This window comes from Saimiri boliviensis, chromosome X (assembly GCF_048565385.1).
Source record: "Saimiri boliviensis isolate mSaiBol1 chromosome X, mSaiBol1.pri, whole genome shotgun sequence".
NCBI classification, from domain to species: Eukaryota; Metazoa; Chordata; class Mammalia; order Primates; family Cebidae; genus Saimiri; species Saimiri boliviensis.
The window spans coordinates 131,266,162-131,281,859 of record NC_133470.1 but is presented as its reverse complement, the minus strand read 5'-3'; the positions used below and the strand labels follow the sequence as shown (position 1 = coordinate 131,281,859).

The 15,698-nt window shown below is 37.1% G+C and overlaps 1 protein-coding gene across 4 annotated transcripts in view; it reads right to left on the bottom strand.

The window, feature by feature from the left end:
• ZMAT1 (zinc finger matrin-type 1) overlaps nucleotides 1-15,124 on the bottom strand; it is a 46,613-nt gene extending 31,489 nt beyond the window's left edge. For 2 of the 4 annotated variants that reach the window (XM_074392309.1, XM_074392310.1), the window contains exon 1: nucleotides 14,798-15,124. In XM_074392309.1, coding sequence (XP_074248410.1) covers nucleotides 14,798-15,086 — 289 coding nt within the window. In that variant the 5' untranslated portion in view covers nucleotides 15,087-15,124. Of the gene's footprint in view, nucleotides 1-4,774; nucleotides 4,872-14,544; nucleotides 14,614-14,797 lie in introns of those variants that run through there. The other 2 variants (XM_039464179.2, XM_074392311.1) reach the window with 2 other exon arrangements.
• Nucleotides 15,125-15,698: the final 574 nt, after the last annotated feature.

The following is a 15,698-nucleotide window of genomic DNA, read 5'->3' as shown; positions in this document are numbered from 1 at the left end:
GATATTAAAAAGGACACCAAAAAATAGAAAAATCTTCCATGTTCATGGATTGGAAGAATAAACATTGTTAAAATGTCCACAGGACCCAAAGCACTCTACAGATTAAAAGCAATCCCTATCAAAATGCCAATGACATTCTTCACAGAAATAGAAAAAAAAATCCCCAAATTTATATGAAATCACAAAAGACCCAGAATAGCCAAAGTTCTCCTAAGTAAAAAGAAAAAAAAAAAAAAACAAACTGGAGGAACTGTTCCTTCATTACCTGACTTCAAATTATACTACAGAGCTATAGTAACTGAAACAGCATGGTACTGGCATAAAAGCAGACATATAGATCAATGGACAGAATAGAGAACCCAGAAACAAATCCACATACCTACAATGACCTCATTATTGAGAAAGGTGCCAAGAACATAATCTGGGGAAAAGACAATCTCATCAATAAATGGTGCTGGGAAAATTGGATGTCCATATGCAGAAAGATGCAGCTAGACCCCTATCTCCTCTATATACAAAAATCAAATCAAAATACATTAAAGACTTAAATGTAAAACCTCAAACCATAAAAATACTACAACAAAACATTGAGGAAAATCTCCAGGACACTGGTCATGGCAAAAATTTCTTGAGCAACACCCCACAAGCAATGTAAAATGGACAAATGGGATCATATCAAGTTAAAAAGCTTCTGCACAGCAATGGATAGAATCAACAAAGTAAAGAGACAGTTCACAGAATGGGGGAAAATATTTTCAAACCACCCATCTGACAAAAGATTAATAGCCAGAATATATAAGGAACTCAACTCCACCAGAAAAAAATATCCAATAATCCAATCAAAACATCAGCAAAAGATTTGCATAGACAGTACTCAAAAGAAGCCATACAAATGGCAAACATGCATCTGAAAAGGTGTTCAACATGATTAATCATCAGTGAAATGCAAATCAAAATTACAATGAAATAACATCTCACCCCCAGTTAAAATGGCTTATATCTAAAAGATAGGCAATAGCAAATGCTAACAAGGATGTGGAGAAAAGGGAATCCTCATATACTGTTGGTAGGAATGTAGGTTAGTACAACTACTAAGGAGACCAGTTTAGAGGTTCCTCAAAAAAACTAAAAATTGAGATACCATATAATTCAGCAATCCCACTGCTGATTATTACCCCAAAGAAAGGAAATCAGTATATCAAAGAGATATCTGCACAACTATATTTGTTGCAGCACTGTTTACAATAGCTCAGATTTGGAAGCAACCTAAGTGTCCACCAATAGATGAATGGATAAAGAAAATGTGGTACATATACACAATGTAGTGCTATTCAGCCATAAAAAGGATGAGATTCATTCATTTGCAACATCATGAGTGGAACTGGAGAATTATGTTAAGTGAAAGAAACCAGGCACAGAAAGACAAACATCGTATATTCTCACTTATTTGTGGGATCTAAAACTCAAAACAACTGAACTCATGGACATAGAGAGTAGATGGATGATTACCAGAGGCTGGGAATGGTAGTGGGGGGTTGGCAGGGAAGTAGAGATGGTTAATGGTACAAAATAAATAGAATGAATAAGCCCTAGTATTTGATAGCACAACGAGGTGCCTATAGTCAGTAATAACCATATATTTTTAAATTACATAAAGATTAGATTGCTTAAAACTCAATGGATAAATTAGGGGATGGATAACCCATTCTTCATGTTGTGGTTATTTCACACTGCATGCCTGTAACAAAACATTTCATGTACCCTACAAATATATACACATACTATGTACCCACAAAAAGTAAAAATTAAAATGAATAGGTGAATATTCATTTGATTACAATATAACTTATTACAGAAGAACCATTTCTTTTAAAGAAACAAAAGGAAATTGTTAATTTAAAGGTTCAAGAATTCCTAAAATTTAACACTTATTTCTCTCACAGATCAACAACACTTATTTCTCTCCCTTAATTCCAGACTTCTCCACTATTAACCGTCAAAGTTTGAAACTCACACTCAAGTTAGTAACTACCAGTGCTGTTTTTAAAAAACACACCCTTTCATGACTGGTACTTTAGATCATTTCCATGAAGCCTATGAAGTTACTAGTGTTCCTGTAACTTTTTCTTTAGAATGGCATTGCCTAGACTTAACTTCCTTTGACTCGTTTCCTCAAACACGTTCTTGGTCTCTCTCTCTCTCTCTCTCTCTCTCTCTCTCTCTCTTAATCAAGTGGCATAATATTTCCAGGATTAAAATCTCAGTCATTCTTCTCCCCAGAAAATTATTGACTCATATAAATTCTAGCTTATAATATTTTTCAGTATTTATCTTTTCCTTTTCATTCATAACACTACCTAGTTCAGGCCCTCAGTGTCTTGGGTATCATATAGATTTACGTATTGAGCTTAGTTTCAAAGTATTATGGTAGATGTTTTTGAGAAGTAAGAAAGAAGAGTTAATGAGGACCTCTGTATGTCAAAATCATCGATTATCCCTTTAGCACTTAAGACAAATGTGTAAGGTAAGTGGCACATTTGTCTGAATGGAAAATTTTGAAGGATCCAGTGAAATCAAAGTAACTTGTCACATGTCATTTGGTTTAGCTGGAACTTAACTTTGCATTATCTTGACTCTTTTCATTATGCATACATAGCTGTTCCACATGTTGGAGATGGCAAACTAAGTGATGCAATTCCTAATGTCATGAAATTGACAATTTAGTAAGGAGTATGAGATGTGTATATTAAGAACTATGATCCTAAGAGCAAAATGGTCTAAGTCTTTGAGAAATTTGGGAAAAACAGTTTCTAGAGTAGAACAGATTTTGAGCTAAGCTTTAAAAGATGTGTAAAATTCAAATAAAAATAGTGGAATAAAAGTATTTTAGGGGAGGCAAGAGTATGAAGAACAATAATGGAAAGCTCAGAATAAAAACAAATCATGATGGGCTTCACAAGGGTATATGGACTTAATTCTGAATTCAACAGGGGGAAAGGAATGACTGAAAACGAATATATCAGGAGTAAGTTTCAGGCTTCAGGCTTGAACCAAAAAAGGGGCAGTGGGAACTGAATGGAAGAAAAGAAAATGAGAGGTGTATCAAAACTAGAAGGGTATTAAAGCTTGAGTTTAGAAGGTGCTACGAATATAATAATCCTTTAGATCTATTACATCTTTTTTTTGAGACAGTCTTTACCTGGGTTGGAGCAAAGTGGTGGAATCATGGCTCACTGCAGCCTCCACCTCCAGGGTTAAGTGATTCTCCAACCTCAGCCTCCCAAGCAGCTGGGACTAAAGATACACACCACCATGCTCAGCTAATTTTTGTATTTTTTGTAGAGAAGGGGTTTCACCATGTTGCCCAGGCTGGTCTCAAACTCCTAGACTGAAGGGATCTGCCTGCTTCTGTCTCTGTCTCCCAATGTACTGGGTTTAAAGGTGTGAGCCACTCTACCCGGCCTAGATTTATTACATTTAAGCTTAAGTAATGTCGCTCCTGATACAAGAGATGGGCCTTTGACTTTAGATCCAATAAATTCATCTACAATCGTCAATGACAAATTCTCTTCGTGGGTGTAAGAAAATAAATGTGTTGATATTCTGATTTCAGTGAATTGAAGATTAAAATACATGAAAACATGAAATTATTAAAGAAGATACTGGAGTAATGATTCATATTTAAAAATGTACTTAAAGACACACTGAGTTCTGCAAGGAGAAAATAAAGAAAAAAAGAAAAATTAAAATGTACTTAAAAGGATTTATCCCCATTTCTTCTAAATAGCATGCTTTTTTTCTAATTCAGTCAAATGGTTTATATCTACTCAAATATTCAGGAACAAATCCTGATGTGAAAATAATTCTTAATCCGGGTTTCATATCAAATTCACACATGCAGCTTTTCAAAATCATATATGCTAAATTAAAATCAGAGTATCTGTGGATGCTTCAATTCAACCATAAGTGATTCTGATGATCAGTTATGATGAGAATCGTTGTCTTATGGGACAGGCTCAGAATCCTACACACAATGGCTGTCCAATATCTATTTGGTGACTAAGTTGATTGATATAAAACTCTTGTCATCTAGAATGGGACTTATCAAGCTAAATTATGCTTTAGTCTAACCTGAAGTGATTTTTTAATAAAAGAAAGGAAGGCTATATAAATGTACATCCTTTTGCACTACTTTAAATCTACTTAAATCTCCAAAGTTCAGGCTGAATAATGTCTGCTTTTAGCCTATATTTGGCTGTAATCTCTTAGCCAATCTGGTCATTTGGTTCAACCTTCCACCATGGTTGTTATCAAGCCTGGCTGCACATCAGAATCACCAATTAAAACATACCAGTGCCCAGGATCCACTCCAGACTAACTAATCAGAATCTCTGAAAGTGGTTCCCAGTCATATTTTACTATTTGTTTGTTTTGTTTATTAAAGCTTCCCAGGTGATTCTGTTGCATAGAGAGGGTTATAGCCTCTCTTTGGTTCTGGGAGTCAAAAAATCATGTCTCAAATGATGGGGGTTGAGGGTCAGGTGGATCTAAAGAAACATTTAACATCTCTTGTGAATCAGACATGTTTCTTACATATGTCAAGCCTGGAGATGAAGTCTCTTTTTAAGACTAGCCTTGCCTGTAATCCCAGCACTGTGGGAGGCCGAGGCAGGCAGATCACCTGAGGTCAAGAGTTTAAGACCAGCTTGGCCAACATAATGAAACCCCATCTCTACTAAAAATACAAAAATTAGCTGGGTGTGGTGGTGCACGCTTGTAGTCTCATCTACTTGGGAGGCTGAGGCAGGAGAATCACTTGAACCCAGGAGGCGGAGGTTGCAGTGAGCCAAGGTCATGCCACTGCACTCCAGCCTGGGTGACAGAGCAAGACTCTGTCTCAAAAAAAAAAAAAGAAAAAAGAAAGAAAAAAGAAAAAAAAGAAGAAGAAGAAGAAGACTAGCCTTGCCTTTTTAAGAGAGCGCTCTCAGGGAAATCTTGGGCAGACTTAGATCTGAATCCTGGCTCTGACACTTACCAGCTTTGTGACTTCGGGCAAACTGCTTAACCTCTCCAAGCCTTAGGTATCACTTTTGGAAAGTAGAGATCATCAAATTCATGTACAATTTAGGGTAAATGCAACCTGAGGAGAATTTGGCAGTATACAGTAGCCTCTGGAAAACAACACCCATTTTACAATTTTGTTCTCAGTAGAAACCTACCTTCCATGAGCCTCCTGGTGGCAGATTCTAGAAGATCCAAAAAGATCTTGAAAGGCTGGCAATAGCTGGTTGAGTCTAACAAGGTAAAACTTAAATTCAAAAGTATAAGTATATATTGGATCTGTTTTGGGATCCAGAAAAAATTCTATCTGTATAACCGTATCCAAGAGGGACATAGTTTAACCAGTTCCAGATCAAAAGGAACCATGTATTTTAATCAAAAGTTAGCTGAGCATGAGTCAACAGTATGATATAACCACCAAAAAATGGTGAAGCTATTGTAGGCTACATTAATAGAGGATAAATATTCAAAATAAGGAGTTAAATATACTTAATACTACTGAACTGTGCACTTAAAATGGTTGAGATAGTAAATTTTACATGGTTTTTTAGCACAATTTAAAAAACAAGGTGGTCCCATTCTACTTGTTTGTTATTATTAGAGTATTAAAGTAATAGTGTTTAGGTTATATGTTATGAGTGGCAGGGATTTAAACAAACTAATAAAAGTATTAGAAATTATGACATACTGGGATTAATTCACAAAACAGGCAAAGAGGGAAGGAAGAAGGCCTCTCACAGTGCTAGGATTACAGGCAAGGCTTGTCTTTAAAAGAGATTTCATCTCCAGGCTTGACATATGTAAGAAACATGTGTCTGATTCACAAGAGATCCTAAATGTTTCTTTATATCCACCTGGCCCCCAACCCCCACCATTTGAGACATGATTTTTTGACTCCCAGAAAAAAATGACCAATAGCCAATTCTGAAAGGGGGAGAGGAAACTGGTGACAATACAGATGTTTTTCAGCCTCTTTCAGGGTGACAGCTTAGAGGGAAGGCTGGCCTTTGGGAACAGATGTTAAATTAGAGGATGCATGAGCAGATGATGTTGATTGTGAGGAAGATGACTGGGACAGGAATTGTTTACTGAAAACTCACTATCTGCCAGGAATAAAAGTGTTCTGGCAAAGAACTGGGACTTAGGAGCTGATTCTAGTAGAAATGGTAACCAAGGGATAGCTGAAGAAACTTAGGGGCATCTTCCTCTCTTTTCTTTTCTTCTTTATACTCTTAACATGTCTTTTTTTCTTCCTTAACTGATTAGAATATGAAATAAATATATTTTTATTGGTTGGTTCTTAAGTGTGGGTTTATACTGATTCTTAATTCCAAAAGTAGTAAGTTGTAAAAAGCATTAGGATGAGAGAGAGTGCATTGGTTTTCACCTTGCTATTAACTAGCTGTATGACTAAGAACATATCACAGCTTTTCAGATTTCTGTTTCTGAAGTATCTTTTCTACCTGACTTTATATGGGTTGATGATAAGCAATGAAAAAATGTATTTTAGATTGGAATATATACAGAAGCAAAATTTTGGTGGAGTATTTATAGAGGACCCAAATAGCTTAGCTACTTCCAAATACGAAGACTGTCAGGAAGCACAGATGATTATTTAAGGTGTCAAGCAGCTATACAGTTAATGCAAACATTTAAGGGCCTACAAAAATCAAAGGGTCCCAATATTTCTTCTCCTGCTCCTCCATTATCTTAATTTTCTTGTCTATGTCCTAGCCCTAAAGTTCGTTCCCTCCAAAATATTACTTTGCAAAAATCCATGAGACATTTCTATTACCAAATGTAATATTTTAACAATTGCAGGTAGAGTTAAAAAAAATTTTTGCAAAATTAATATATTGGTTATGACTTAGGTATAATAATTCAGTTTTCCCTAATGATAAATGTACAAAATTCATGACAGATAGTCTTTTATCTTTTAATCTAATTAAGTAAGAAATAGGAAAGCTAGGGTTAAAAATATAAACAGATTACACATTAGAATATCAAATGACAATACACTGAATGTGGTGAACATGATTTCAAGTCTCACCTGGAACAAATACACTTCTTTGAATATGGTATGGTAAATACTTCCTGGTTAATTTTAGGCATATCATTTCAATATTTCTAGCCTAGAATTTTTCAACTGTTCTTCATTCCGTGGCACATTTGAATTTTTTATGCTACTATAAACTTGGAAAATAGATATGGATAGAGAAGCAAGATTTTTTTTTTTTTTTTTTTGAGATGAAGTCTCACTCTGTCACCTAGGCTAGAGAGCAGTGGTGCAATCTTGGCCCACTGCAACCTCTGCCTCCCAAGTTCAAGTGATTCTCCTGCCTCAGCCTCTTGAGTAGCTGGGATTACAAGCATGTGCCATTGTGCCTGACTAATTTTTTTTTTTTTTTTTTTTTTTTGAGACGGAGTTTCACTCTTGTTACCCAGGCTGGAGTGCAATGGTGCGATCTCGGCTCACCACAACCTTCGCCTCCTGGGTTCAAGCAATTCTCCTGCCTCAGCCTCCTGAGTAGCTGGGATTACAGGCACGTGCTACCATGCCCAGCTAATTTTTTGTATTTTTAGTAGAGACGGGGTTTCACCATGTTGACCAGGATGGTCTCGATCTCTTGACCTCGTGATCCACCCACCTCAGCCTCCCAAAGTGCTGGGATTACAGGCTTGAGTCACTGCACCTGGCCTCTAATTTTTATATTTTTAGTAGATATGGGTTTTCACCATGTTGGCCAGGCTAGTCTCAAACTCCTGACCTCAAGTGATCTGCCCACCTTGGCCTCCTAAAGTGCTGGGATTACAGGTGTGAGCCACCGCACTTGGCCAAGGAGCAAGATTTTGAAATCAGAGTCAAAGCCTAGTTTAGTGAAACTTGGTATTGAGATCTTAATGACACAAAGGCATGCTCTCAAATATGAACTGAAATATACTGCCTTTAAAATATACAGGAATTTCCAAATAAATATATGATATCATTTATTTCCATTTTAATATGAAAAAAAAGCAATGGGGAGTAAGAAAATACTATCCAGAACTAGGTTCAAAATGGGAAGACAACCTAAATCTGATAATGAAGTAATGGCTTAAAAATAATATTATGTGGAAAAAAATAAGATAAAACCAATGTTTACTAGATGGTCCCCTTTATACTCAGGGTATATGAGGGTAAAATTGCTTTGCAGTGCTGTGCTTTGTGGTAATAAGAAACTATTTCGTCAAGTTGCCAACTGTTAACAAATTCAGCATAACTTTAAATACATATTACTTTCCAGAAATTAAATACATCACAAAGTTCTTCAGAGTGGAGAAATGTGGTCATATAACAAAACTATGACCTACATGTACAGAGTTTCAATTTGGGATGATGAAAAAGTTCTGGAGATGGACAGTGGTGAAGCTTGCTTGACAATGTTAATGCACTTCATGTCACTGAATTTCACACTTAAAATGGCAAAGTTTATGGCGTGCATATTTTACCACAGTAAAACATAAAATAAAATTTTGAAAAAAATAAAAGATAAAAGCATCTGAATCACCGCATGAAGGACAGGTGCCCTGTGGAGTCAACTTGTTGCTCAGAGGAATATGCATGAGCAAGTGATAGTCGTTTTGCTACCATGACATAAGCAATTCACTTTTGAGTAATATTTATGATGATTATTTGAAATGAAAGAGTAGTTTTGTGACAAATTATAAATGAGATCTGATCTGAGAGTTCATGTATTCCATGCAATGTATTCAATTACACTGAAGTGTGGCTTCAGCATTTGGTGGGAGAATGAATAAACTGCAATTTTCTGTAAATAAGAGTGTTTTACCGCTTCATTTCCCTCTTACAAGAAATACTTTCATGACCTAAGAAAATAAAACTTTTATAATAATTAGTAATGGGGAGAAAATCTATGACCTATAGCATTGGCATGTAGGAAAACATATTTAAAATTCTGAGTTGGTCAAATAGATTTAAGTCCCATCTTTACCCACAACTATATAGCCTTGAGCAAATTAATCGCTATGGACCTTTTTTCATTTCACCTAAAAGGTACAGAAATGCAATGTGTAATTTTTAATTCTACGGTTTGTGAATATTAAATAATTTCTAAAATGTTCAATACATGTAGGCACTTGATAAAGTATGCTTGTTCACCAATCCAGAAGCTTTGAACTTTTTACTTAATATTATACATACTCATTTTATTTAGACCAGAGTTATTTTAAAGATCATCTAGTTCAGGGTTTCTCAAACTCGGCACTATTGTCACTTTGGGCTGGATAATTCGTTGTTCTGAGAAGCCTTTCCTATGAATTGTAGGATATTTGGCAGCATCTCCGGCCTCTGCCAATCAAACTAGCATTCCGTAGTTTGACAACCAAAAATATCTCCAGACAATGTCAAGTGTCTCCTGTGAGGTAAAACTGGCTCCAATTTAGAACCAATCTAGTCTAATGTCCTCATTTCCTAAATGAGGAAGCTAAGGCCCAGAGAGGTAAGAGGAATTAAATAATTGAGGGAGGTAAAATGTAAATCATATGATTCTAGACTCAGGAGGATTTGGTCTATTGAAAAATTCTAGTAGTCTAGGAAGAGACAACAGTAATAGCAGAGGGATGTTCTTAGGTCAGTAAAATACAACTAAGAGTACTAATAGCTCACATTCTATGGACTTTGGCATTGCCAAAATCCCTTATGTTGATATAAAATACTCAATTCAGTTTGTACCAGAATATCTGCCTTCAGTGATATAAAAAGCAAAGAGATTGACTTGACAGAACCCTACATTTTAGCTACTTTTGTTGGCTTGGGCCTACTCCAAATAGCACCACTATTATGTGAAAGTAAAGTAACATTAAGTTCTGCATTCAAAAGTGCAGCTAAGTGTGAAATCCAATTGTCATATTTGAAACTTACTCCTAAATTAATGCTACTACATAACAACAGGCAATTTAAGATGAAATGCATTTTTATGACAAAAATGTAACATTTACGGCTTGAGTCAGGGTAATGAATTTGGTTCACCCTTACTTACGGAATTATAAACCATTCAGGATCTCAGAGGAAAGGAACCAGAAAATTACTCTATTTCTTCAGTTCCAGGCAAGATAATTTTCTGTTCATTCCAATTAAATGTTTTTGTTAACTCCCAAGTTTAAGCTATTTAAATTAGATGACTCAATTTTATATATAACTGGCTATATTTAATAAAATGAATCTCACTTGCATTTGTTAAATGACAATTAGGCTGAGTTGTACAAACCCCCAAATTTCCTTCTCAGGATAACCCATCAATGTTTATGGGAAAAACTTGTTCTTAGATGTTTTAATGCTTTGCTGAAGTGGGAAGTTCATAGTCTGATTGATCTTGATACAAAACCATCTACCATTGTAAAGGATTCTTTGTATATCCCATTTTAATAAAGTGACAAAAATGGAGCAAACTTCAGGACTGGATCCAATACTATAAACATAAATCTCATTTTCAGTCATAGAATTAAAGTCTGGCATTAAAAAATCTGAGAAATAATCATTTTAATTGTGCAAACAGCACATGTGCTATATTCTCCATAATTACACTTTTAGACATAAATTCCCTCAACAATTCTTCATTAAGTAGAATTTTTTTTTAAACTGACTTGACCTTTGCAACCTCTTAATACCATCAGAATCTTAAAAAAGAATGAGCAGAGGACAGCACTGAGTTATAGGAGACTGGGGAACTGAGTAAACCTACATAAGATGTTTTAACTCTTTTTGTCCCCTACAGGTCATACACTGTTTAAGGAGTTTTCATGAATAATAGCTGTGGTAGAAGTGAAGATCTGTACCTACCAGCATGATGAATACCCACAGCTGTAATGTTACCTAGTGCCCTTAGTTTTTCAGTTTATAAAATTAATACCTGACTTATGAGTTTAGCCAGTGTTAACAATGACAAATTACAACAGAATTAACAAAATAATTGGGAGTACTAGTTATATGTTTAACATTTACATTTTCTTTATTTACACTAAGTCCTTGACCTTCATAATCATAAGCACTTTGTGGCTAGCCAGCTCAGGGGTCATACTTGTGAAATCAGAAACTGAATTAAGGCACTGTGTAAATCCATTAATACATTTGATCCCATGACAGCTACTTTGCATCAGAAAGCCACCAAATACACGGCATTCACTACAACAGGTTAGTAAATGTGAATCAATCTGCAAGACTGGTTTCAGATGGGAAAGAGTAAAAGTTTTTATCCCAATCCATATGTAATAAATATAGTAGGGGGTATGCTTAAGTTAGTCTTTAAAACAAGCTTAGTTAGTGTTTTCACACACTGAAATCTATAGAGAGGGTCAGAAACGAACAAATAGTAATTTACCTCTCTCCAGACATCTCAACTTGCCAAATGCAGAGAATCAAAAAACTAATTCTGTAATAGTTTACTAACTATTCTTCCCTGACACCAACATTAGATTTGTAGTATAATTTGCTTCACTGTGCCTGTAGTATATAATATACTATGAGCTACAGATTACAGATTTATAATAAACAATGGAATGGTCCTGTGGCTCAGGAGTCTGAATAGCAACATTTAAAACTGCCTTCCCTACCTTATTTATTTATTTTATAATTTTACTATCAATCACTATTATTGAGTTGTTTAGTATAGCTGTGTCTAACTTTTATTTATAACTTTAACACTAAGCATAGTCCCTGGCACACACACATAGAGGTTTTCAATAAATGATTCCTGAATACATGAAAGATTACCCACTGTATTTTCTTATGGTGGACTTACTATCATTTGACTTGAAACTTCACTGAATAATATAGAGACAAAGGACAGTCTTGTTACGTAATTGCTACACAAATGGATTAATAGCTAAAACAAAAAAAAAGCCAGAAGGTTTTCCAATCTAAAACAGGATACATTTGATACATTTTTTAAAAGGAATGTGTAAATAAGCAAGAATTTTTAATTTTCTTTTTTACTATGAATATACCAGAACATTGTTCCTGGGTGAAAATTCACTTTTGAGCCATTAAACATTTTTGAAAAATGAAATATGAAGTGTCCCACAAAATCTCATAATTCCCTTTACCATGAATTCTGAGTGTATATGTGTCTTTTCATATGGCATTTCTTTTCTTTCTTTGTTCTATTTCTATGTTTACTGCTCAATGTCCCATTTGTAATCATTGAAAGCTTCTAATATTCCCTGTTTGCTAGTTTCTAATTTCCACTGACATTGGTTCATTATCCACCCTAAGACAGATGAAATCCTCAAGAATACCAGCTACAGTTCAAAATGGATCAGCAAATACTTTTCCAAACCACTTTTAATGATTCTATAAGGAGTGGACTTGCAATAATTGAATCTTGACAATTCTTTGACATCTTTCAGAACAATCTCTTAACTAGGACTTATACAAACAAGCAAAAGATACTGGCACACCACCAAGTAACATTTTCCTTTCTTCTCCTTTATCTGCTATAATAACTGACAATCATTTATGGCCTTCATAAATATCTAAACAAAAATTTTTGAGGCGTAATAGTGTTTTGAACAGTGCAATACATAAAATATTTGCCATTTGTTAAGTGAAAAGGTGAGAGAGTTTTAGTTTGGACTGAACAGTGAATGAAGGATATTTAGCTAAAATGAAATGGTAAGAGAGAATTTTCAGGTTAACAATTATATTTGGTTTTTCATATGCTAGTAAATTGTCTCAACACTAACTCAACATAGACCTCATTACTCACTGAATGTCAGGTGATAACTATCAGACAAGGTTTGTTATGATTTATGAGTTATTGTACGAGCACACAACCATGGAAATGTCATTGAAAGAATATCAATCCAGAACTGCAAAATCATGATTGATACTTTCAGATCTGAAATCAACCCTCGGAGTGTGGGTAGTTCTATTCCCTTATTTCAAAAATGTCAAAACCCAAATCGAGGGGGCGGGGTCTGTTCAGGGCCACAAAGTCTAGTGAATTAATTTGCAGCTGAACCTATGTTAACTGCATCAGACTCCTATGCCAGGGTGCTCCTCATTTTACTGTCTAGCAATAATATAGATAAGGCATTGCTGCTACTTTATAAAATTAGCTCTCTGAAAGCCTTAAATATTTGCATATATTTAAAGATACTGCAAACAAACCAGTTACACCACCAGGAAAAAAGCCATTTTTTCCCCATGAGATACTGGTCTTAAACCTTACTCTGAACAGACAATAAGAGCCAAACTGAACGGTGATATTGATGCCTATAAAACTGTTCTTGCTTACTAGCTGGTTATGGACATAAAGTTTCATATAAAAATTAAAAATCCAGATTTCATGTTTTCATCCACTGAGGCTGACTGAAGACACTAGACTAAGTCTTTCAAAGGTTGCCTTTAGTAAGAGAGTTGATAGATAAAACATTACAGTGTATTTCTAACTTCCATATTTAATAAGTGGCATTTATGTAATGTGCCTATACAAATATTGTAAGGGATTTTTTTTCTACTTTGCCATTCCTCCAAAGTGAAAGGTGTGAAAGGTTATGGGATCGCACACAGGGATATATCATGATTATTTTTATGGGAAATTTTTAACGGGGCATCTTTCTAAGAGAAAGGAACTTATTTTTCACTATTTTGATGTCCACAATCTTTTACTTTGGAGGCAAATTAGCAACATAAGGTAACACAGCAAATACTGGAAATGAAGAAATTTACGATGGCAAAATGCTTTACTGGGATGCTCTGTTGTGGAATGGTCTCCATCAGCTAAGAACATTTCCCAAATTGCTTTAAAACACATTTCAATGGCAAATTTTACAGTTTGCTATTAGTAGGCTGTTTACAAGTATACAGAACTTTGTGTGAACACCGCTTATATTGATATAGTCAAGAAATATATTTCATGTTAGGAGTAATATGTGTTGGTAGGTACAACAGAACTTATTAAAACCCAAACCACCTTAAAGATGGGCCTGTAAACCTTGCTTTAGTAGGTTACATCCTCAAATAGCCAAAGAAAACTCTCCAAAGTGATTCCTGAAATCTGTGCTTTTGCCACACTCTCTTCCTCTCTTCTTTCCCCAGTAGAGTCCCTTCCATTAGACCTTACCTTCCTAAATCCTGCATATCTTACTTTGAAGCTCAAGTATACACTTCTAACCTGCCCAAATTTCTAACATCATCTCTCTGTAAATATTCGACTTCAAGTTTCTACACTGCAGGATGTTGAATTTCACCAAAGGGGTTTTACTCCTTTATTTCTTTGGCCTTTGCTCTTTTATCTCCCCCCCGCCTTTCTCCATCGGTCCCCCTTCCCTTATCCTTGACTCTTTTGGTCCACAGCAGTTTTACCTTGCCTCCTCTCTCTTCAAAATCACAGCTCAGCTTCCTATAGCACACTAAGGTGTCCTGGCTGGGAAAGAAATTATGTGGTATTTTTTTTTTCCCTTCAACTCCTGCCTCTTGAGTACCTGCAATTCTTTGGCCTTGGGACCCCCCATCCTTTACGGGTGGGAGACGTAGGGAAGGCCCTCTCGGCTTCAGTCCATCTTGCACACTAAGGGCCAACACGGCGGGGCGGGGCGGGGCGAGCTTGGCCTTTACTGCGCCATGGCAGGTGGGGGGTGGGGCAGTGGCGAACCGCGCCCAGCCCGATCTCGGAGGGGTTGAAGAGAGGCAGCGAAGGAGATGGGGCCGCCCCCGCACCCCGGGTCGGGAACTCACCTTCTCTGAGGCAAGGGCGGGTGTCTACTTTAAAACTACTGCCCCCCCTCCCCGCCGCCGCCATTGTGGAGCCGCCAAAGCCGCCGCCGCCGCCGTCGCCAAAGCCACCGGCAGGCGGGCAGGCAGGGGTGGAGGTGGCGGAGGAGGCAGGAACAATTACTGCCGCCGCCGCCGCCGCCGCCGCCGCCGCGCAGGCGGTGTAGGAGGAGGAGGAGGCGGCAGAGACGGTAGCTTCCTGAGGGGAAGACTCCGCCGCCGGCGGGGTGACTGTGTTCGGCGCCGCCGCCATCGCAGCGAGGCGCGCGGACAATTGCACTTGCGTCTGGATTCCGTTAAGCTTCTTCTTTAGCCCCGCCTTCCGTTAGCCCCACCCCTTTACCCCTCTTTTTGACGCTTCAGCTGGAGCCTCGTTCTGGGTCTTCGGCCCACCAATCGGAGAGCTTTAGAGCCACAGGCCGTTTTCCCCTCCCCCACTGCTTGGCGTCACCCCACCTCCCTTTGGAGGGGAAGCAATGACAGCCAAGGGCAAAGGGCAAAAAGCGCGGGATGTAAAAGCACGTGGGCCTCGCACAGTGATGCTGCTTTGGAGAGCTAATCTAAAACCAATTTAAGAGTAAAAGAAAATGTCTGGAAACCTATTGACCCCTCCTCCAAAATATCTCTGAAATATATCTTCACCTGGTTTTCTTAAAGCATTTAGTACAGATAATAGAATAGAATCTTTCATCCTGACACATTGTTTTCTTGGCCTCTTTTTTTTTTTTTTTGAGACGGAGTTTAGCTCTTGTTACCCAGGCTGGAGTGCAATGGCACGATCTCGGCTCACCGCAACCTCCGCCTCCTGGGTTCAGGCAATTCTCCTGCCTCAGCCTCCTGAGTAGCTGGGATTACAGGCACGCGC